General features: G+C 44.0%; 2 protein-coding genes across 2 annotated transcripts; one reads left to right on the forward strand and one right to left on the reverse strand.

The window, feature by feature from the left end:
* Nucleotides 1–8805: 8805 nt before the first annotated feature.
* Nucleotides 8806–10666, forward strand: LOC124001105 (fatty acid binding protein 1-B.1-like). The gene is made up of 4 exons (XM_046307657.1): nucleotides 8806–8939; nucleotides 9614–9785; nucleotides 10137–10229; nucleotides 10580–10666. The coding sequence occupies exons 1-4, from the start codon at nucleotides 8872–8874 to the stop codon at nucleotides 10628–10630; spliced, it is 384 nt and encodes a 127-aa protein (XP_046163613.1). The 5' UTR covers nucleotides 8806–8871; the 3' UTR covers nucleotides 10631–10666.
* A 2675-nt stretch (nucleotides 10667–13341) lies between these two features.
* On the reverse strand, nucleotides 13342–15105 carry LOC124001094 (fatty acid binding protein 1-B.1-like). Its single transcript, XM_046307640.1, has 4 exons — nucleotides 14964–15105; nucleotides 14222–14394; nucleotides 13778–13870; nucleotides 13342–13460 (listed from the first exon to the last, which is right to left on the reverse strand). Exons 1-4 carry the CDS (start codon nucleotides 15028–15030, stop codon nucleotides 13410–13412), a joined length of 384 nt encoding a protein of 127 aa, XP_046163596.1. The 5' UTR covers nucleotides 15031–15105; the 3' UTR covers nucleotides 13342–13409.
* Nucleotides 15106–22743: the final 7638 nt, after the last annotated feature.

The raw sequence follows: 22743 nt of genomic DNA on the forward strand, positions 1-22743 counted from the left end.
GTTTCGGCGGTTGTCATTCTTCGCGTTCATGATACAGAATTCCTAGCTGCAGACTAGTAATTAACATCAAAGACTTATTCTCATTCTGTCGGTATCGATAGTCTAAGAGTTTAACCACGTGGTATGGTTAAAAGATTCTACAACCTTTGTCCTGCCCTAATGGAGAAAAACATGGTCTGCTGATCGAAAACCCGAGTGTGGGTTTTATTCGGAAGGGCCGACGAGGGCTGTCCCAGGATGTCTGACCCTAACTGGGCTCAGGGGTGGTCCTCTGATTTAGTTCAAATCAAAAGGGAATTGTATTTTTTCTTCATTAAACAGTCCACAATCATATTACACAATAATACAAACAGTATCATACTCACTCATTCAGCTTATACAACAATTAGATGTAAACCTCATATCTGCGGCTATTATATAAACAGCGTTATGGAAATGTGGCCACACCGTCTCTCTTGAGCTTCCCAAGTTGCGACAAACGGACCAGTTTGTAGCTGGATTCTTCACCGATCTTTTATACTAGAAAATGATACTCATTCTACTTAAACATCCTTTACTCCAACTGTCTTCATAATCTAGGTGGGATCAGGTCATAGAGATGCATTTTAATCTTGCAGATCATCCTGTGTGAGTTTCATGTCTTACCTCAAGGTCTTGGTGTGGGTTCTTTGCAGGATGGCATAGGCCTTACACATGCAGTGTCCCACCTATTTTCCCTACCTGCCAGTGGGGCACCCCTGCATTCATTGTTACCATCCCCAGAGCGGTGTCAGGATGGTATAGTTTACTGTCAAAGTAATATTGAGCCATTTATACTGCACAAATATAAACGCAATATGTCAAGTCTTTTCATGTGCTGAAATAAAAGGTCCCAGAAATGTTCTCAAAGTGCACAAATTTGTATACATCCTTGTTAGTGAGCATTTCTCATTGTAATAAGATAATCCATCCACCTGACAGGTGTGGCATATCAGGACAATACAAGGCCACTAAAATGTGCAGTTTTGTCACAATGCCACAGATGTCTCAAGTTGAGGGAGTGTGCAATTGGCATGCTGACTGCAGGACTCTCCACCAGAGCTGTTGCCAGAGAATTAAATGCTGATTTCTCTACCATAAGCCACCTCCAACGTCATTTTAGAGAATTTGGCAGTATGTCCAAGCGGCCTCACAACCGCAGACCATGTGTTACCACACCAGCCTAGGACTTTGACAGCTGATTAAACAGGAGTATTTATGTCTGTAATAAAATCGGCTATCTAGTCTATAATGAATAAAGAGTAGACTCACTCCCCACATCAGGGCTTTTAAAGTTTTATGCTGGGGGTCTTCGGGAATGCAAACGTGGTATGTAAGGGACATGTGGTTAGAAAAGTGAAGGTGCAATTCAGGGAGGGAGTTGACTTGTGTGTCCTGCTCCATCCATTATTTTATATCTCAGTGGCCTGCAGTGTGGATCAATCCTGGAAGGCGACAATCAAATCAGCCAATCAGAGGGAAGCAACTCTGGTGACATTTTCCTAAGGCTCCTGGACTTAGCTGACCACAGCCTTCCTATCGAGTCGACCAATGAGCTGCAAGTGATGTTGGGGTTCCATGGGGGTCACTTGAGAGATTGGTTGATAGTATTTGTAGTTCAAAGTGACCTATTTGTAGTTCCTTGTACAGCCCACCTATTTCACCCACCCATTTACTGACCTCCTTCTTCAGTATATAGGCAACATCACTGGAAGGGAACTAGCTCAGAATTTCACTCTTTGACAATTCATGGACAGTGGTGAGAACAAGTATTTGATACACTGCCGATTTTGCAGGTTTTCCTACTTACAAAGCATGTAAAGGTCTGTAATTTTTATAGGTTCACTTTAACTGTGAGAGACGGCATCTAAAACAAAAATCCAGAAAATCACATTGTATGATTTTTAAGTAATTAATTTGCATTTTATTGCATGACATAAGTATTTGATCACCTACCAACCAGTAAGAATTCCGGCTCTCACAGACCTGTTAGTTTTTCTTTAAGAAGCCCTCCTGTTCTCCACTCATTACCTGTATTAACTGCACCTGTTTGAACTCGTTATCTGTATAAAAGACACCTGTCCACACACTCAATCAAACAGACTCCAACCTCTCCACAATGGCCAAGATCAGAGAGCTTTGTAAGGACATCAGGCATAAAATTGTAGACCTGCACAAGGCTGGGATGGGCTACAGGACAATAGGCAAGCAGCTTGGTGAGAAGGCAACAACTGTTGGCGCAATTATTAGAAAATGGAAGAAGTTCAAGATGACGGTCAATCACCCTCGGTCTGGGGCTCCATGCAAGATCTCACCTCGTGGGGCATAAATGATCATGAAGAAGGTGAGGGATGAGCCCAGAGCTACACGGCAGGACCTGGTCAATGACCTGAAGAGAGCTGGGACAACAGTCTCAAAGAAAACCACACACTACGCCATCATGGATTAAAATCCTTCAGCGCACGCAAGGTCCCCCTGCTCAAAGCCAACGCATGTCCAGGCCCGTCTGAAGTTTGCCAACAACCATCTGGATGATCCAGAGAAGGAATGGGAGAAGGTCATGTGGTCTGATGAGACAAAAATATAGCTTTTTGGTCTAAACTCCACTCGCTGTGTTTGGAGGAAGAAGGATGAGTACAACCCCAAGATCACCATCCCAACCGTGAAGCATGGAGGTGGAAACATCATTCTTTGGGGGTGCTTTTCTGCAAAGGGGACAGGACGACTGCACCGTATTGAGAGGAGGATGGATGGGGCCATGTATCGCAAGATCTTGGCCAACAACCTCCTTTCCTCAGTAAGAGCTTTGAAGATGGGTCGTGGCTGGTTCTTCCAGCATGACAACGACTCGAAACACACAGCCAGGGCAACAAAGGAGTGGCTCCGTAAGAAGCATCTCAAGGTCCTGGTTTAGATTCCGTCTCTCACAGTTGAAGTGTACCTATGAAAAGAATTACAGACCTCTAAATTCTTTGTAAGTAGGAAAACCTGCAAAATTGGCAATGTATCAAATACTTGTTCTCCCCACTGTATGTCAAATATTGGAGCTAAATTCTTAGCTAGATGGGACCCTGAGCACTCAAATCAAATGAGAGAATCAAACAGCAGGTCCGGGACAAGGTGGCATGTCCGGTGATCAGGCCAGGGTTCCATAGCCGCAGGCAGAACAGTTGAAACTGGAGCAGCAGTATGACCAGGTGGACTGGGGACAGTCAGGAGTCATCAAGCCAGGTAGTCCTGGGACATGGTCCTAGGGCTCAGGTCCTCTGGGAGGGGAGGGAGAGAGTATTAGAGGGAGCATACTTAAATCCACACAGGACACCAGATAAGACAGGAGAATTACACCAGATATAACAAACTGACCCTAGTGGTGTAGGGGGCGGGAGGGGCAGGGCTGAGTATAGCCCACAAATATCTCCTCCACTGCACGAGCCAGAAGGGGCGCAAAACCAAACAGGAAGATCATGTTAGTGACTCAACCCACTCAAGTGACGCACCCCTCCTAGGAAAGGCATGAAGAGCACTAGTAAGCCAATGTCTCAGCCCCGTATTAGTTTGAGGCAGAGAATCCCAGTGGAGAGAGGGGAGCCGGCCAGGCAGAAGGAGCAAGGGCGGTTTGGCGCTTCAGTGCCTTGCCGTTCACCTTCGCACCCCTGGGCCAGACTACACTCAATTGTAGGACCTACTGAAGAGATGAGTCTAAAGTAAAGACTTAAAGGTCGAGGCCGAGTCTACGTCTCACATCGATAGGCAGACCATTCCATAAAAATGGAGCTCTATTGGAGAACGCCCTGCCTCCAGCTGTTTGCTTAGAAATTCTAGGGACAATAAGGAGACCTGCGTCTTGTGACCGTAGCGTACGTGTAGGCAGGACCAAATCAGAGAAATAGGTAGGAGCAAGCCTATGTATTGCTTTGTAGGTTAGCAGTAAAATCTTGATATCAGCCCGAGCCTTAACATGATGCCAGTATAGAGAGGCTAGCACTGGAGTAATTTGATACAATTTTGGTGTTCTAGTCAAGATTTCAGAAGCCGTGTTCAGCACTAACTGAAATGTATTTAGTGCTTTATCCGGGTAGCTGGAGAGTAGAGCATTTCAGTAGTCTAATCTAGAAGTGACAAAAACTCAAATTCATTTTTTTACATTATTTTTGGACAAAAGATTACTGATTTTTGCAATGTTACAAAGATGGAAAAAAGTTGTCCTTGTCAAAAGAGAGATGAGGGTCCAGAGTAATGCTGAGGTCAAAATCAAATCAAATTTATTTATATAGCCCTTCGTGCATCAGCTGATATCTCAAAGTGCTGCACAGAAACCCAGCCTAAAACCCCAAACAGCAAGCAATACAGGTGTAGAAGCATAGTAGCTAGGAAAAACTCCCTAGAAAGGCCAAAACCTAGGAAGAAATCTCTAGAGGAACCAGGCTATGAGGGGTGGCTATTCCTCTTCTGGCTGTGCCGGATGGAGATTATAACAGAACATGGCCAAGATGTTCAAATGTTCATAAATGACCAGCATGGTCAAATAATAATAATCACAGGCAGAACAGTTGAAACTGGAGCAGCAGAACGGGCAGGTGGACTGGGGACAGCAAGGAGTCATCATGCCAGGTAGTCCTGAGGCAAGGTCCCAGGGCTCAGGTCCTCCGAGAGAGAGAGAGAGAGAGAGAGAGAGAGAGAGAGAGAGAGAGAGAGAGAGCCTCCTTAAATTCACACAGGACACCGGATAAGACAGAAGTACTCCAGATATAACAAACTGACCCTAGCCCCCCGACACAAACTACTGCAGCATTAATACTGGAGGCTGAGACAGGAGGAAGGGGTCAGGAGACACTGTGGCCCCATCCGTTGATACCCCGGACAGGGCCAAACAGGAAGGATATAACCCCACCCACTTTGCCAAAGCACAGCCCCCACGCCACTAGAGGGATATCTTCAACCACCAACTTACCATCCTGAGACAAGGCCGAGTATAGCCCACAAAGATCTCCGCCATGACACAACCCAAGGGGGGGCAACCCAGACAGGAAGATCACATCAGTGACTCAACCCACTCAAATGACGCACCCCTCCTAGGGATGGCATGAAAGAGCACCAGTAAGCCAGTGACTCAGCCTCTGTAATAGGGTTAGAGGCAGAGAATCCCAGTGGAAAGAGGGAACCGGCCAGGCAGAGACAGCAAGGGTGGTTCGTAGCTCCAGAGCCTTTCCATTCACCTTCACACTCCTGGGCCAGACTAGACTCAATCATATGACCCACTGAAGAGATGAGTCTTCAGTGAAGACTTAAAGGTTGATACCTAGTTTGCGTCTCTCACATGGGTAGGCAGACCATTCCATAAAAACGGAGCTCTATAGGAGAAAGCCCTGCCTTCAGCTGTTTGCTTAGAAATTCTAGGGACAACTAGGAGGCCTGCGTCTTGTGACCGTAGCTTACGTGTAGGTATGTACGGCAGGACCAAATCAGAGAGATAGGTAGGAGCAAGCCCATGTAATGCTTTGTAGGTTAGCAGTAAAACCTTAATCAGCCCTTGCCTTGACAGGAAGCCAGTGTAGGGAGGCTAGCACTGTAATATAGGCTAGTAATATGATCAAATTTCCTTCACAGTTTCATTTTAGATGACTGTACAACCATCAAGATGAATTGTAAGATCCAACAGAATATCTCTTTGCTTCTTGGGACCTAGAACAAGCATCTCTGTTTTGTCCGAGTTCAAAAGTAAAACATTTGCCGCCATCCACTTCCTAATGTCTGAAACACAGGCTTCCAGGGTAGGACATTTTGGGGCTTCACCATGTTTAACACACAGCTGTGTGTGTCCGCATAGCAGTGGTAGAATATATAGTGAAAACAATAGTGGTCCTAAGACAGAACCTTGAGGCACACCAAAACATACAATTGATTTGTCAGAGGACAAACCTTCCACAGAGATGAACTGATATCTTTCCCGACAGATAAGATCGAAACCAGGCAAGAACTTGTCCGTGTCGACCAATTAGGGTTTCCTATCTCTCCAAAAAATGGTGGTGATCGGTGGTGTCAAAATCAGCACTAAGGTCTGGGAGCACGAGGACAGATGCAGAGCCTTGGTCTGACACAATTAAAAAGGTAATTTACCACCATGAGTGAAGTCTCAGTGCTATGATGGGGTCTTAAACCAGACTGAAGCGTTTCATGTACATTATTTGTCTTCAGGAAGGCAGAGAGATGCTGGGCAATATTATTGTTATTATTTTTTTTAGAGGAATAGGATATTCGATATCGGCCAGGTTAATGTTTTGCTTTTCCAAGAGAGGCTTTATTACTGCCACTTTTAGAGAGTTTGGTACATATCTGGAGGATAGAGAGCCATCCATTATGCTCAACAAAGGAGGGGCAAGCACAGGAAGTAGCTCTTTAAACTACTGAGTTGGAATAGGGGCAAGTACGCAGCTTGAAGGCTTAGAGGACATGACTATTTTCATGTGTCAAGAGATACAGGATTAGAAAACTTGAGTGTCTCCATTGATCCTAAGTCCTGGCAGTTCTGTGCAGACTCAGGACAACTGAGCTTTGGAGAAATACGCAGATTCAAAGAGGAGTCCGTAATTTGCTTCCTAATGATCATGATCTTTTCGTCGTAGAAGTTCCGGAATTCATTACATGATGAAATGAAATTCATCCTCTCTTGGGGTATGCTGCTTTTTAGTTACCTTTGTGACAGTATCAAAAATACATTTAGGATTGTTCTTATTCTCCTCAATTAGGTTGTAAAAATAGGATGATCGTGCAGCAGTGAGGGTTCTTTGATATTGCACAGTACTGTCTTTTCCAAGACTTCCAGTTTGGTGGAGAGGCACTTCCGTTCCAATCTTCTGGAAGCTTGCTTCAGGGCTCTGATATTTTCTGTATACCAGGGAGCTAATTTCTTGTGACAAATTTTCTTTTGATTTTTTGAGGTGCGACAGCATCTAGGGTATTACGCTAGGTTAAATTTAGATCCTCAGTTAGGTGGTTAACCGATGTTTGTACTCCGACGTCCTTGGGTAGGTGGAGGGAGTCTGGAAGGGCATTTAGGAATTGTTGGGTTGTCCGAGAATTTATAGCATGGCTTTTGATGATCCTCGGTTGGGGTCTGAGCAGATCATTTGTTGCAAGTGCAAACGTAATATGAGGGTGGTTCGATAGTCCAGGATTATGAGGAACAACATTTAGATCCACAATAATTATTCCATATATATTTATTATTTATGTGGCAATGAGTAGGCCCGGAGACATGCTGGATAAAACCCACTAAAAAGTGATTGAGTAGGCTGCATAGATTTCATGACTAAAAGCTCAAAAGATGAAAATGTAGTCGTTTTTTTGTTGTCAATAAAAATGTGCTGTCGTAAATATTAGAAACGCCTCTGCCTATGTGGGATATGCGGGGGATATGGTCACTCGTGTAACCAGGAGGAGAGGCCTCATTTAACAGAGTAAATCCATTAGGCTTGAACCATGTTTCAGTCAGGCCAGTCACATCAACATTATGATCAGTGTTTAGCCATCCAGACGAGCTAAATTACTTCTATGCTCGCTTCGAGGCAAGTAACACTGAAACATGCAATGAGAGCATCAGCTGTTCCGGACGAGTGTGTGATCACGCTCTCCGTAGCAGAAGTGAGTAAGAGCTTTAAACAGGTCAACATTCACAAGGCCGCAGGGCTAGAACGATTACCAGGACGTGTACTCCGAGCATGCACTGACTGACTGGCAAGTGTCTTCACTTAACCAACTGATTAATCAGTGTTATTCTCTGAGTTTGTTGGACTTCAGAAGGGAAATAAATGTAGCTAATGGGTGAACGTTTGTTCACTCAACAAACTTTGCTCACAGTGAGTTGAATGTATAAAAACTTGTTGAGTCTAATTACAATTTCATGTTTGTTTTTGGAAGTCAACACTGTATGTTGGTTCAGCTATATCCCCAGATGTGGAGCAAACTCACAACCCTATTGCAGCTGGTTGCCTTACAATTGTACGTTGAATTTTTTATGACCTGTGTTTTTGCATGTACATTGATTGGTTGATTATCTTATTAAGCTACACCAACATAAGTAACATACATTTTTCTAAAGTAATCCAATCTGTTATTAGTTGGACTTTTTGCATCTGTTACTGAGATGGCTATTCCAGTTATTATTGAGACTACCTACATCAAATAGAAGTATTTCCTGGCAGTCATTGTCAGTGCAGGTTGGGGGTGATTAACGTTCTCTGGCTGGATTCCAAGTTTTCAAGTTGAGTGAACATTAAAATTCAACTTGAGAATGTACGTTGGTTCAGCTATATGCCAAACATTTTTGCAAACTCACAGTCCTATTGCAGTCTGCTGCCTTACAATTGGACATTGATTCAACTTTTTTATAGTGCAGGGAGACAAAATACACCTCTCAACTCAAAGTGCAATGTAGCCTAGTTTAATTTCAACACAGGTGTATAGCGAGATAAAGTCAAGTTGAATTTGAAATGTGTTGATTGATCCATACACTTGTATTACAATGATGAGACTGCTTATCATTTTTCTAAGGAGTCGAGGAGGCCTTGTTTATCAAATCAATGATCACTCACACCACCAAAGTAGAAGAAGAGAGGATGAGAAGTGGAGTACAATAAAGTTGACCAATGCGATGTAGATTAGTTGCCCTTGGCTGGGAAGCTGACCCTAGATCTGTGCCTACAGGCAAGTAGCAGGGACGATATGAGGGGGAGGGGTTCTCAATTGAAGACACCTTTAGTTAGTTAATGAGTGCAGGGCTGGGCTGGATAGATGGGGGTATAAAGACAAGCAGGGAGCTGTGGTTGACTCTACTGTCACTGTCTTATAGTCACCATGTCTTTCTCAGGGAAATACCAGATGGAGTCACATGACAACTTTGAGTCTTTCATGGAGGCTGTTGGGTTTGTACATTTGATTAGACTTGGGGTGTTAATTTCAGAAGTCGTAGTCCTTTCAGTAATGATGTTCAATGGTGACTGCGAATGCAATGGTTACTTCTGAGTAAGCAAACCCAGGTAGCACATTAGTTTCCTTGGATGTTCTGGGAACAGAATGTGTCTTGATTAATGTTGTTTTTGTATGGCAAGTTCTTTAGTGTTCTGAGAACATGACTGTAACTATGAGAGCCTACAGAACATTATGCTGAAGTACTGACATTCCCACAGGAGAATATTTAAAGTCAGCTGAACAACTTGAGAACATTCTCAATGTAAAATGACGAATGTTCCTAGAACTTTACCTTAAATTAAAAAGTCTGAACTTTCAGGAAATATTCTGATCAAATAATGAAATGCCAAGAAAATAACATTTGGCAAATTCCTTTAATGAGAATGTTTCAAAGCCAAGCAACTGTCCTACACCATTACCAGAATGTGGTATGCAAAATAACCAAGCCCTAAAATGTATGGTCCTCAGAATGTTATGTGCTAGCTGGGAATGCATTCAGATCATTGTGTTGCCATAGTATAGTGCATACTTCAGTAGTAATAATTCAGTGTTCATGTCCCACTTCATTAACTTTTTGTAGTACTAAAAAGCACCGTCTATGACTCTCTCGCTGCCGCAAACATGTAGGTCTCCCTGATGAGCTTATCCAGGAGGGCAAAGACATCAAGAGCATCTCTGAGATTGAGGAGACTGGAGACCACTTCAAGGTGACTGTCACCACGGGGACAAAGATCCTCACCAACTCCTTCACCATTGGCCAGGAGACGGAGCTTGAGTCGCCGACCGGGGAGAAAGTCAATGTGGGTGTCGCATGTCACAACCCAACCATGAGTTTCATACATGTAGCCTGGGTTTATCCATCTCCCTACATATACAGCAAGTATCTAACTAAACTAAGTTCAGCTGATGTGGGGTTAGTTCAGGTCCCAGTGATGTTGCGGGAGGACTGACTTTCGTTGGCAGAATCTCCTCTGCTCTCCAGGGACTGGGCGCACAGTTGCGTCTCAAAACCAACTCGCACACCTGATGCACACTGTCACTTTTTCTTCTCCATATATGGCCATCCAACTTGGGCCTGTTAAATTGGTCCTAGTTGACTGTAGTTGGTGACCACTGCTTTCAGATCTAACCGTTGACCTCTCCTGTTTCAGTCTGTGGTAATGAGGGAAGGTAACAAGCTGACGGCCATCCTGAATGGGATCGAATATGTCACAGAACTTACAGATGCAAACACCCTCGTCAATGTGAGTCTGGGGCATATGGCTGGGGGTTTCACGAAGCGACACAATTTCAGGGTTAATTTATACCATTAACAAAATGGCTAGTCTATGACAGTGCCGTGAACGCAATTCAACAGTTTGATGCCGCCAATGTTCTAATTGCATGCTGACCCCACCGCTCGCGTCGCAAAATAAATGTATGTGTTATTCAATCATTGCACCCACACTGCTTGCGCGCCACAGCAGGCGTCTGCGTGGCGTCTGCGTGGCGTCTGCGTGGCGTCTGCGTGGCGTCTGCGTGGCGTCTGCGTGGCGTCTGCGTGGCGTCTGCGTGGCGTCTGCGTGTAATGATTACAGATGCTTTCTCTTTTCAGACAATGACTCTGTCTGGCATGTCATACAAGAGGACCAGCAAACGAATGTGAAGATGTACTGCACACTTTGGATAAATAAAATGTGAAAGGCATTGAATGGTCTGGTCTCAGCATTTCATATCAATGAGTAGAACTTCAGGGGAAAATTGAAGTTTGAGTTGGATGAATGTGGTATTCAATAGAATAGCGTAGTTCCCTGAACATTACACTCGGGCCAAAATGGATTTTCTACATTTTAATGTGACTGCTTTATAGCAAATGTGAACCCAGCAGTGTGGAACTACCAAAGCCTTCATTTCTATCTAGTCTGTTGCAATATGGGTCAGAATCCTACCACATTGGGTGCATCAGTTTAAAAGTAGATTCCTCAATTTCCAGTTATTTTTTAAAATCAAGTTTCAGGCAATGTTTTTGGACATTGCTTTCACTAGTTCCACCCCAGTGTAGCTGACAAGGGGCTAAAGGTGCACCATTTGAGGGTGACCGGTTTCCCAGCTACAGTGTGGTTGGAAAAGCTAAGGACCCTGGGACTAAACACCTCCCTCTGCAACTGGATCCTGCACTTCCTGACGGGCCGCCCCAGGTGGTAAGGGTGGGCAACAAGTCTGCCACACTGATCCTTAACACTGGGGCCCCTCCTGTACTCCCTGTTCACCCACGACTGCGTGGTAAAACATGACTCCAACACCAAGTTTGAGGTGCACCACAACACCAGTGGTAGGCCTGGTCACTGACAATGATGAGACCTGGCAGTGTGGTGCCAGGACAACCTCTCCCTTCAATGTGAGCACAACAAAGGAGCTGATCGTTGACTACAGGAAAAGGCGTGCTAAACAAGTCCCCATTAACATCGACAGAACGAGTTTCTAGTTCCTTGGTGTCCACATTACCAACAAACTATCATGGTCGTGTCTTTACTATCATTAACTGAAGACTTAGTTTATATGAAAGATTCTCTAATTGGTTACTCGATTTTTAAACTTAATCATTTACTTGTAACTAGGAATTTGGGGCACCAAGGAAAATATTCAGGTTAAAGTTATAATTTCCCAATATAACCTTTCAGATATTTTCATATCTGATCAATAGTCTACTGATTAATTATTTTTCCTCCCGTTAGTCTAATTCCAAACGTCGTAAATTGCTGCTTATCTGTACGAACCCAGTCTTCACAATGAGTCATCCATACATCAATTGTCCTATTTAGGAATTCACAAATGCATAAACAAACTTGGTAAATGTGGTTTATATGAAATGATAGAATGTGCCCTAGTAGGCTGAACCGGCATGGCGGCTTGTTAGACAAAGGGGAAAATGGGCGGTCGGCTAAGAAGTAAGAATTAATTATAACAATTCAAATGCTAATCCTTTACACATGAACGCTAACTCATGCGGGAACAATTGCAATCAATATATATATATTTACGCTCAGTGTCGTCTTGATCGCTGGTGAAAAGTTTGTCTTTCGTAAAAATTGTCCGTCTCTCTGTCTTGGTTAGAGGGGACATTCGTTATAGAATGGATGTTTCGGCGGTTGTCATTCTTCGCGTTCAATGATACAGAATTCCTAGCTGCAGACTAGTAATTAATATCAAAGACTTATTCTCATTCTGTCGGTATCGATAGTCTAAGAGTTTAACCACGTGGTATGGTTAAAAGATTCTACAACCTTTGTCCTGCCCTAATGGAGAAAAACATGGTCTGCTGATCGAAAACCCGAGTGTGGGTTTTATTCGGAAGGGCCAACGAGGGCTGTCCCAGGATGTCTGACCCTAACTGGGCTCAGGGGTGGTCCTCTGATTTAGTTCAAATCAAAAGGGAATTGTATTTTTTCTTCATTAAACAGTCCACAATCATATTACACAATAATACAAACAGTATCATACTCACTCATTCAGCTTATACAACAATTAGATGTAAACCTCATATCTGCGGCTATTATATAAACAGCGTTATGGAAATGTGGCCACACCGTCTCTCTTGAGCTTCCCAAGTTGCGACAAACGGACCAGTTTGTAGCTGGATTCTTCACCGATCTTTTATACTAGAAAATGATACTCATTCTACTTAAACATCCTTTACTCCAACTGTCTTCATAATCTAGGTGGGATCAGGTCATAGAGATGCATTTTAATCTTGCAGATCATCCTGTGTGAGTTTCATGTCTTACCTCAAGGTCTTGGTGTGGGTTCTTTGCAGGATGGCATAGGCCTTACACATGCAGTGTCCCACCTATTTTCCCTACCTGCCAGTGGGGCACCCCTGCATTCATTGTTACCATCCCCAGAGCGGTGTCAGGATGGTATAGTTTACTGTCAAAGTAATATTGAGCCATTTATACTGCACAAATATAAACGCAATATGTCAAGTCTTTTCATGTGCTGAAATAAAAGGTCCCAGAAATGTTCTCAAAGTGCACAAATTTGTATACATCCTTGTTAGTGAGCATTTCTCATTGTAATAAGATAATCCATCCACCTGACAGGTGTGGCATATCAGGACAATACAAGGCCACTAAAATGTGCAGTTTTGTCACAATGCCACAGATGTCTCAAGTTGAGGGAGTGTGCAATTGGCATGCTGACTGCAGGACTCTCCACCAGAGCTGTTGCCAGAGAATTAAATGCTGATTTCTCTACCATAAGCCACCTCCAACGTCATTTTAGAGAATTTGGCAGTATGTCCAAGCGGCCTCACAACCGCAGACCATGTGTTACCACACCAGCCTAGGACTTTGACAGCTGATTAAACAGGAGTATTTATGACTGTAATAAGACCAGACCATTCAATGCCTTTCACATTTTATTTATCCAAAGAGTGCAGTAGATCTTCACATTCGTTTGCTGGTCCTCTTGTATGACATGCCAGACAGAGTCATTGTCTGAAAAGAGAAAGCATCTGTAATCATTACACGCAGACGCCACGCAGACGCCACGCAGACGCCACGCAGACGCCACGCAGACGCCACGCAGACGCCTGCTGTGGCGCGCAAGCAGTGTGGGTGCAATGATTGAATAACACATACATTTATTTTGCGACGCGAGCGGTGGGGTCAGCATGCAATTAGAACATTGGCGGCATCAAACTGTTGAATTGCGTTCACGGCACTGTCATAGACTAGCCATTTTGTTAATGGTATAAATTAACCCTGAAATTGTGTCGCTTCGTGAAACCCCCAGCCATATGCCCCAGACTCACATTGACGAGGGTGTTTGCATCTGTAAGTTCTGTGACATATTCGATCCCATTCAGGATGGCCGTCAGCTTGTTACCTTCCCTCATTACCACAGACTGAAACAGGAGAGGTCAACGGTTAGATCTGAAAGCAGTGGTCACCAACTACAGTCAACTAGGACCAATTTAACAGGCCCAAGTTGGATGGCCATATATGGAGAAGAAAAAGTGACAGTGTGCATCAGGTGTGCGAGTTGGTTTTGAGACGCAACTGTGCGCCCAGTCCCTGGAGAGCAGAGGAGATTCTGCCAACGAAAGTCAGTCCTCCCGCAACATCACTGGGACCTGAACTAACCCCACATCAGCTGAACTTAGTTTAGTTAGATACTTGCTGTATATGTAGGGAGATGGATAAACCCAGGCTACATGTATGAAACTCATGGTTGGGTTGTGACATGCGACACCCACATTGACTTTCTCCCCGGTCGGCGACTCAAGCTCCGTCTCCTGGCCAATGGTGAAGGAGTTGGTGAGGATCTTTGTCCCCGTGGTGACAGTCACCTTGAAGTGGTCTCCAGTCTCCTCAATCTCAGAGATGCTCTTGATGTCTTTGCCCTCCTGGATAAGCTCATCAGGGAGACCTACATGTTTGCGGCATTCCCAGCTAGCACATAACATTCTGAGGACCATACATTTTAGGGCTTGGTTATTTTGCATACCACATTCTGGTAATGGTGTAGGACAGTTGCTTGGCTTTGAAACATTCTCATTAAAGGAATTTGCCAAATGTTATTTTCTTGGCATTTCATTATTTGATCAGAATATTTCCTGAAAGTTCAGACTTTTTAATTTAAGGTAAAGTTCTAGGAACATTCGTCATTTTACATTGAGAATGTTCTCAAGTTGTTCAGCTGACTTTAAATATTCTCCTGTGGGAATGTCAGTACTTCAGCATAATGTTCTGTAGGCTCTCATAGTTACAGTCATGTTCTCAGAACACTAAAGAACTTGCCATACAAAAACAACATTAATCAAGACACATTCTGTTCCCAGAACATCCAAGGAAACTAATGTGCTACCTGGGTTTGCTTACTCAGAAGTAACCATTGCATTCGCAGTCACCATTGAACATCATTACTGAAAGGACTACGACTTCTGAAATTAACACCCCAAGTCTAATCAAATGTACAAACCCAACAGCAAGACTTACCAACAGCCTCCATGAAAGACTCAAAGTTGTCATGTGACTCCATCTGGTATTTCCCTGAGAAAGACATGGTGACTATAAGACAGTGACAGTAGAGTCAACCACAGCTCCCTGCTTGTCTTTATACCCCCATCTATCCAGCCCAGCCCTGCACTCATTAACTAACTAAAGGTGTCTTCAATTGAGAACCCCTCCCCCTCATATCGTCCCTGCTACTTGCCTGTAGGCACAGATCTAGGGTCAGCTTCCCAGCCAAGGGCAACTAATCTACATCGCATTGGTCAACTTTATTGTACTCCACTTCTCATCCTCTCTTCTTCTACTTTGGTGGTGTGAGTGATCATTGATTTGATAAACAAGGCCTCCTCGACTCCTTAGAAAAATGATAAGCAGTCTCATCATTGTAATACAAGTGTATGGATCAATCAACACATTTCAAATTCAACTTGACTTTATCTCGCTATACACCTGTGTTGAAATTAAACTAGGCTACATTGCACTTTGAGTTGAGAGGTGTATTTTGTCTCCCTGCACTATAAAAAGTTGAATCAATGTCCAATTGTAAGGCAGCAGACTGCAATAGGACTGTGAGTTTGCAAAAATGTTTGGCATATAGCTGAACCAACGTACATTCTCAAGTTGAATTTTAATGTTCACTCAACTTGAAAACTTGGAATCCAGCCAGAGAACGTTAATCACCCCCAACCTGCACTGACAATGACTGCCAGGAAATACTTCTATTTGATGTAGGTAGTCTCAATAATAACTGGAATAGCCATCTCAGTAACAGATGCAAAAAGTCCAACTAATAACAGATTGGATTACTTTAGAAAAATGTATGTTACTTATGTTGGTGTAGCTTAATAAGATAATCAACCAATCAATGTACATGCAAAAACACAGGTCATAAAAAATTCAACGTACAATTGTAAGGCAACCAGCTGCAATAGGGTTGTGAGTTTGCTCCACATCTGGGGATATAGCTGAACCAACATACAGTGTTGACTTCCAAAAACAAACATGAAATTGTAATTAGACTCAACAAGTTTTTATACATTCAACTCACTGTGAGCAAAGTTTGTTGAGTGAACAAACGTTCACCCATTAGCTACATTTATTTCCCTTCTGAAGTCCAACAAACTCAGAGAATAACACTGATTAATCAGTTGGTTAAGTGAAGACACTTGCCAGTCAGTCAGTGCATGCTCGGAGTACACGTCCTGGTAATCGTTCTAGCCCTGCGGCCTTGTGAATGTTGACCTGTTTAAAGCTCTTACTCACTTCTGCTACGGAGAGCGTGATCACACACTCGTCCGGAACAGCTGATGCTCTCATTGCATGTTTCAGTGTTACTTGCCTCGAAGCGAGCATAGAAGTAATTTAGCTCGTCTGGATGGCTAAACACTGATCATAATGTTGATGTGACTGGCCTGACTGAAACATGGTTCAAGCCTAATGGATTTACTCTGTTAAATGAGGCCTCTCCTCCTGGTTACACGAGTGACCATATCCCCGCATATCCCACATAGGCAGAGGCGTTTCTAATATTTACGACAGCACATTTTTATTGACAACAAAAAAACGACTACATTTTCATCTTTTGAGCTTTTAGTCATGAAATCTATGCAGCCTACTCAATCACTTTTTAGTGGGTTTTATCCAGCATGTCTCCGGGCCTACTCATTGCCACATAAATAATAAATATATATGGAATAATTATTGTGGATCTAAATGTTGTTCCTCATAATCCTGGACTATCGAACCACCCTCATATTACGTTTGCACTTGCAACAAATGATCTGCTCAGACCCCAACCGAGGATCATCAAAAGCCATGCTATAAATTCTCGGACAACCCAACAATTCCTAAATGCCCTTCCAGACTCCCTCCACCTACCCAAGGACGTCGGAGTACAAACATCGGTTAACCACCTAACTGAGGATCTAAATTTAACCTAGCGTAATACCCTAGATGCTGTCGCACCTCAAAAAATCAAAAGAAAATTTGTCACAAGAAATTAGCTCCCTGGTATACAGAAAATATCAGAGCCCTGAAGCAAGCTTCCAGAAGATTGGAACGGAAGTGCCTCTCCACCAAACTGGAAGTCTTGGAAAAGACAGTACTGTGCAATATCAAAGAACCCTCACTGCTGCACGATCATCCTATTTTTACAACCTAATTGAGGAGAATAAGAACAATCCTAAATGTATTTTTGATACTGTCACAAAGGTAACTAAAAAGCAGCATACCCCAAGAGAGGATGAATTTCATTTCATCATGTAATGAATTCCGGAACTTCTACGACGAAAAGATCATGATCATTAGGAAGCAAATTACGGACTCCTCTTTGAATCTGTGTATTTCTCCAAAGCTCAGTTGTCCTGAGTCTGCACAGAACTGCCAGGACTTAGGATCAATGGAGACACTCAAGTTTTCTAATCCTGTATCTCTTGACACATGAAAATAGTCATGTCCTCTAAGCCTTCAAGCTGCGTACTTGCCCCTATTCCAACTCAGTAGTTTAAAGAGCTACTTCCTGTGCTTGCCCCTCCTTTGTTGAGCATAATGGATGGCTCTCTATCCTCCAGATATGTACCAAACTCTCTAAAAGTGGCAGTAATAAAGCCTCTCTTGGAAAAGCAAAACATTAACCTGGCCGATATCGAATATCCTATTCCTCTAAAAAAATAATAACAATAATATTGCCCAGCATCTCTCTGCCTTCCTGAAGACAAATAATGTACATGAAACGCTTCAGTCTGGTTTAAGACCCCATCATAGCACTGAGACTTCACTCATGGTGGTAAATTACCTTTTAATTGTGTCAGACCAAGGCTCTGCATCTGTCCTCGTGCTCCCAGACCTTAGTGCTGATTTTGACACCACCGATCACCACCATTTTTTGGAGAGATAGGAAACCCTAATTGGTCGACACGGACAAGTTCTTGCCTGGTTTCGATCTTATCTGTCGGGAAAGATATCAGTTCATCTCTGTGGAAGGTTTGTCCTCTGACAAATCAATTGTATGTTTTGGTGTGCCTCAAGGTTCTGTCTTAGGACCACTATTGTTTTCACTATATATTCTACCACTGCTATGCGGACACACACAGCTGTGTGTTAAACATGGTGAAGCCCCAAAATGTCCTACCCTGGAAGCCTGTGTTTCAGACATTAGGAAGTGGATGGCGGCAAATGTTTTACTTTTGAACTCGGACAAAACAGAGATGCTTGTTCTAGGTCCCAAGAAGCAAAGAGATATTCTGTTGGATCTTACAATTCATCTTGATGGTTGTACAGTCATCTAAAATGAAACTGTGAAGGAAATTTGATCATATTACTAGCCTATATTACAGTGCTAGCCTCCCTACACTGGCTTCCTGTCAAGGCAAGGGCTGATTAAGGTTTTACTGCTAACCTACAAAGCATTACATGGGCTTGCTCCTACCTATCTCTCTGATTTGGTCCTGCCGTACATACCTACACGTAAGCTACGGTCACAAGACGCAGGCCTCCTAGTTGTCCCTAGAATTTCTAAGCAAACAGCTGAAGGCAGGGCTTTCTCCTATAGAGCTCCGTTTTTATGGAATGGTCTGCCTACCCATGTGAGAGACGCAAACTAGGTATCAACCTTTAAGTCTTCACTGAAGACTCATCTCTTCAGTGGGTCATATGATTGAGTCTAGTCTGGCCCAGGAGTGTGAAGGTGAATGGAAAGGCTCTGGAGCTACGAACCACCCTTGCTGTCTCTGCCTGGCCGGTTCCCCTCTTTCCACTGGGATTCTCTGCCTCTAACCCTATTACAGAGGCTGAGTCACTGGCTTACTGGTGCTCTTTCATGCCATCCCTAGGAGGGGTGCGTCATTTGAGTGGGTTGAGTCACTGATGTGATCTTCCTGTCTGGGTTGCCCCCCCCCTTGGGTTGTGTCATGGCGGAGATCTTTGTGGGCTATACTCGGCCTTGTCTCAGGATGGTAAGTTGGTGGTTGAAGATATCCCTCTAGTGGCGTGGGGGCTGTGCTTTGGCAAAGTGGGTGGGGTTATATCCTTCCTGTTTGGCCCTGTCCGGGGTATCAACGGATGGGGCCACAGTGTCTCCTGACCCCTTCCTCCTGTCTCAGCCTCCAGTATTAATGCTGCAGTAGTTTGTGTCGGGGGGCTAGGGTCAGTTTGTTATATCTGGAGTACTTCTGTCTTATCCGGTGTCCTGTGTGAATTTAAGGAGGCTCTCTCTCTCTCTCTCTCTCTCTCTCTCTCTCTCTCTCTCTCTCTCGGAGGACCTGAGCCCTGGGACCTTGCCTCAGGACTACCTGGCATGATGACTCCTTGCTGTCCCCAGTCCACCTGCCCGTTCTGCTGCTCCAGTTTCAACTGTTCTGCCTGTGATTATTATTATTTGACCATGCTGGTCATTTATGAACATTTGAACATCTTGGCCATGTTCTGTTATAATCTCCATCCGGCACAGCCAGAAGAGGAATAGCCACCCCTCATAGCCTGGTTCCTCTAGAGATTTCTTCCTAGGTTTTGGCCTTTCTAGGGAGTTTTTCCTAGCTACTATGCTTCTACACCTGTATTGCTTGCTGTTTGGGGTTTTAGGCTGGGTTTCTGTGCAGCACTTTGAGATATCAGCTGATGCACGAAGGGCTATATAAATAAATTTGATTTGATTTTGACCTCAGCATTACTCTGGACCCTCATCTCTCTTTTGACAAGGACAACTTTTTTCCATCTTTGTAACATTGCAAAAATCAGTAATCTTTTGTCCAAAAATAATGTAAAAAATGAATTTGAGTTTTTGTCACTTCTAGATTAGACTACTGAAATGCTCTACTCTCCAGCTACCCGGATAAAGCACTAAATACATTTCAGTTAGTGCTGAACACGGCTTCTGAAATCTTGACTAGAACACCAAAATTGTATCAAATTACTCCAGTGCTAGCCTCTCTATACTGGCATCATGTTAAGGCTCGGGCTGATATCAAGATTTTACTGCTAACCTACAAAGCAATACATAGGCTTGCTCCTACCTATTTCTCTGATTTGGTCCTGCCTACACGTACGCTACGGTCACAAGACGCAGGTCTCCTTATTGTCCCTAGAATTTCTAAGCAAACAGCTGGAGGCAGGGCGTTCTCCAATAGAGCTCCATTTTTATGGAATGGTCTGCCTATCGATGTGAGACGTAGACTCGGCCTCGACCTTTAAGTCTTTACTTTAGACTCATCTCTTCAGTAGGTCCTACAATTGAGTGTAGTCTGGCCCAGGGGTGCGAAGGTGAACGGCAAGGCACTGAAGCGCCAAACCGCCCTTGCTCCTTCTGCCTGGCCGGCTCCCCTCTCTCCACTGGGATTCTCTGCCTCAAACTAATACGGGGCTGAGACATTGGCTTACTAGTGCTCTTCATGCCTTTCCTAGGAGGGGTGCGTCACTTGAGTGGGTTGAGTCACTAACATGATCTTCCTGTTTGGTTTTGCGCCCCTTCTGGCTCGTGCAGTGGAGGAGATATTTGTGGGCTATACTCAGCCCTGCCCCTCCCGCCCCCTACACCACTAGGGTCAGTTTGTTATATCTGGTGTAATTCTCCTGTCTTATCTGGTGTCCTGTGTGGATTTAAGTATGCTCCCTCTAATACTCTCTCCCTCCCCTCCCAGAGGACCTGAGCCCTAGGACCATGTCCCAGGACTACCTGGCTTGATGACTCCTGACTGTCCCCAGTCCACCTGGTCATACTGCTGCTCCAGTTTCAACTGTTCTGCCTGCGGCTATGGAACCCTGGCCTGATCACCGGACATGCCACCTTGTCCCGGACCTGCTGTTTGATTCTCTCATTTGATTTGAGTGCTCAGGGTCCCATCTAGCTAAGAATTTAGCTCCAATATTTGACATACAGTGGGGAGAACAAGTATTTGATACATTGCCAATTTTGCAGGTTTTCCTACTTACAAAGAATTTAGAGGTCTGTAATTCTTTTCATAGGTACACTTCAACTGTGAGAGACGGAATCTAAACCAGGACCTTGAGATGCTTCTTACGGAGCCACTCCTTTGTTGCCCTGGCTGTGTGTTTCGAGTCGTTGTCATGCTGGAAGAACCAGCCACGACCCATCTTCAAAGCTCTTACTGAGGAAAGGAGGTTGTTGGCCAAGATCTTGCGATACATGGCCCCATCCATCCTCCTCTCAATACGGTGCAGTCGTCCTGTCCCCTTTGCAGAAAAGCACCCCCAAAGAATGATGTTTCCACCTCCATGCTTCACGGTTGGGATGGTGATCTTGGGGTTGTACTCATCCTTCTTCCTCCAAACACAGCGAGTGGAGTTTAGACCAAAAAGCTATATTTTTGTCTCATCAGACCACATGACCTTCTCCCATTCCTTCTCTGGATCATCCAGATGGTTGTTGGCAAACTTCAGACGGGCCTGGACATGCGTTGGCTTTGAGCAGGGGGACCTTGCGTGCGCTGAAGGATTTTAATCCATGATGGCGTAGTGTGTGGTTTTCTTTGAGACTGTTGTCCCAGCTCTCTTCAGGTCATTGACCAGGTCCTGCCGTGTAGCTCTGGGCTCATCCCTCACCTTCTTCATGATCATTTATGCCCCACGAGGTGAGATCTTGCATGGAGCCCCAGACCGAGGGTGATTGACCGTCATCTTGAACTTCTTCCATTTTCTAATAATTGCGCCAACAGTTGTTGCCTTCTCACCAAGCTGCTTGCCTATTGTCCTGTAGCCCATCCCAGCCTTGTGCAGGTCTACAATTTTATGCCTGATGTCCTTACAAAGCTCTCTGATCTTGGCCATTGTGGAGAGGTTGGAGTCTGTTTGATTGAGTGTGTGGACAGGTGTCTTTTATACAGATAACGAGTTCAAACAGGTGCAGTTAATACAGGTAATGAGTGGAGAACAGGAGGGCTTCTTAAAGAAAAACTAACAGGTCTGTGAGAGCCGGAATTCTTACTGGTTGGTAGGTGATCAAATACTTATGTCATGCAATAAAATGCAAATTAATTACTTAAAAATCATACAATGTGATTTTCTGGATTTTTGTTTTAGATGCCGTCTCTCACAGTTAAAGTGAACCTATAAAAATTACAGACCTTTACATGCTTTGTAAGTAGGAAAACCTGCAAAATCGGCAGTGTATCAAATACTTGTTCTCACCACTGTCCATGAATTGTCAAAGAGTGAAATTCTGAGCTAGTTCCCTTCCAGTGATGTTGCCTATATACTGAAGAAGGAGGTCAGTAAATGGGTGGGTGAAATAGGTGGGCTGTACAAGGAACTACAAATAGGTCACTTTGAACTACAAATACTATCAACCAATCTCTCAAGTGACCCCATGGAACCCCAACATCACTTGCAGCTCATTGGTCGACTCGATAGGAAGGCTGTGGTCAGCTAAGTCCAGGAGCCTTAGGAAAATGTCACCAGAGTTGCTTCCCTCTGATTGGCTGATTTGATTGTCGCCTTCCAGGATTGATCCACACTGCAGGCCACTGAGATATAAAATAATGGATGGAGCAGGACACACAAGTCAACTCCCTCCCTGAATTGCACCTTCACTTTTCTAACCACATGTCCCTTACATACCACGTTTGCATTCCCCGAAGACCCCCAGCATAAAACTTTAAAAGCCCTGATGTGGGGAGTGAGTCTACTCTTTATTCATTATAGACTAGATAGCCGATTTTATTACAGACATAAATACTCCTGTTTAATCAGCTGTCAAAGTCCTAGGCTGGTGTGGTAACACATGGTCTGCGGTTGTGAGGCCGCTTGGACATAC

The sequence above is a fragment of the Oncorhynchus gorbuscha genome, linkage group LG17 (genome assembly GCF_021184085.1).
Source record: "Oncorhynchus gorbuscha isolate QuinsamMale2020 ecotype Even-year linkage group LG17, OgorEven_v1.0, whole genome shotgun sequence".
NCBI lineage: Eukaryota > Metazoa > Chordata > Actinopteri > Salmoniformes > Salmonidae > Oncorhynchus > Oncorhynchus gorbuscha.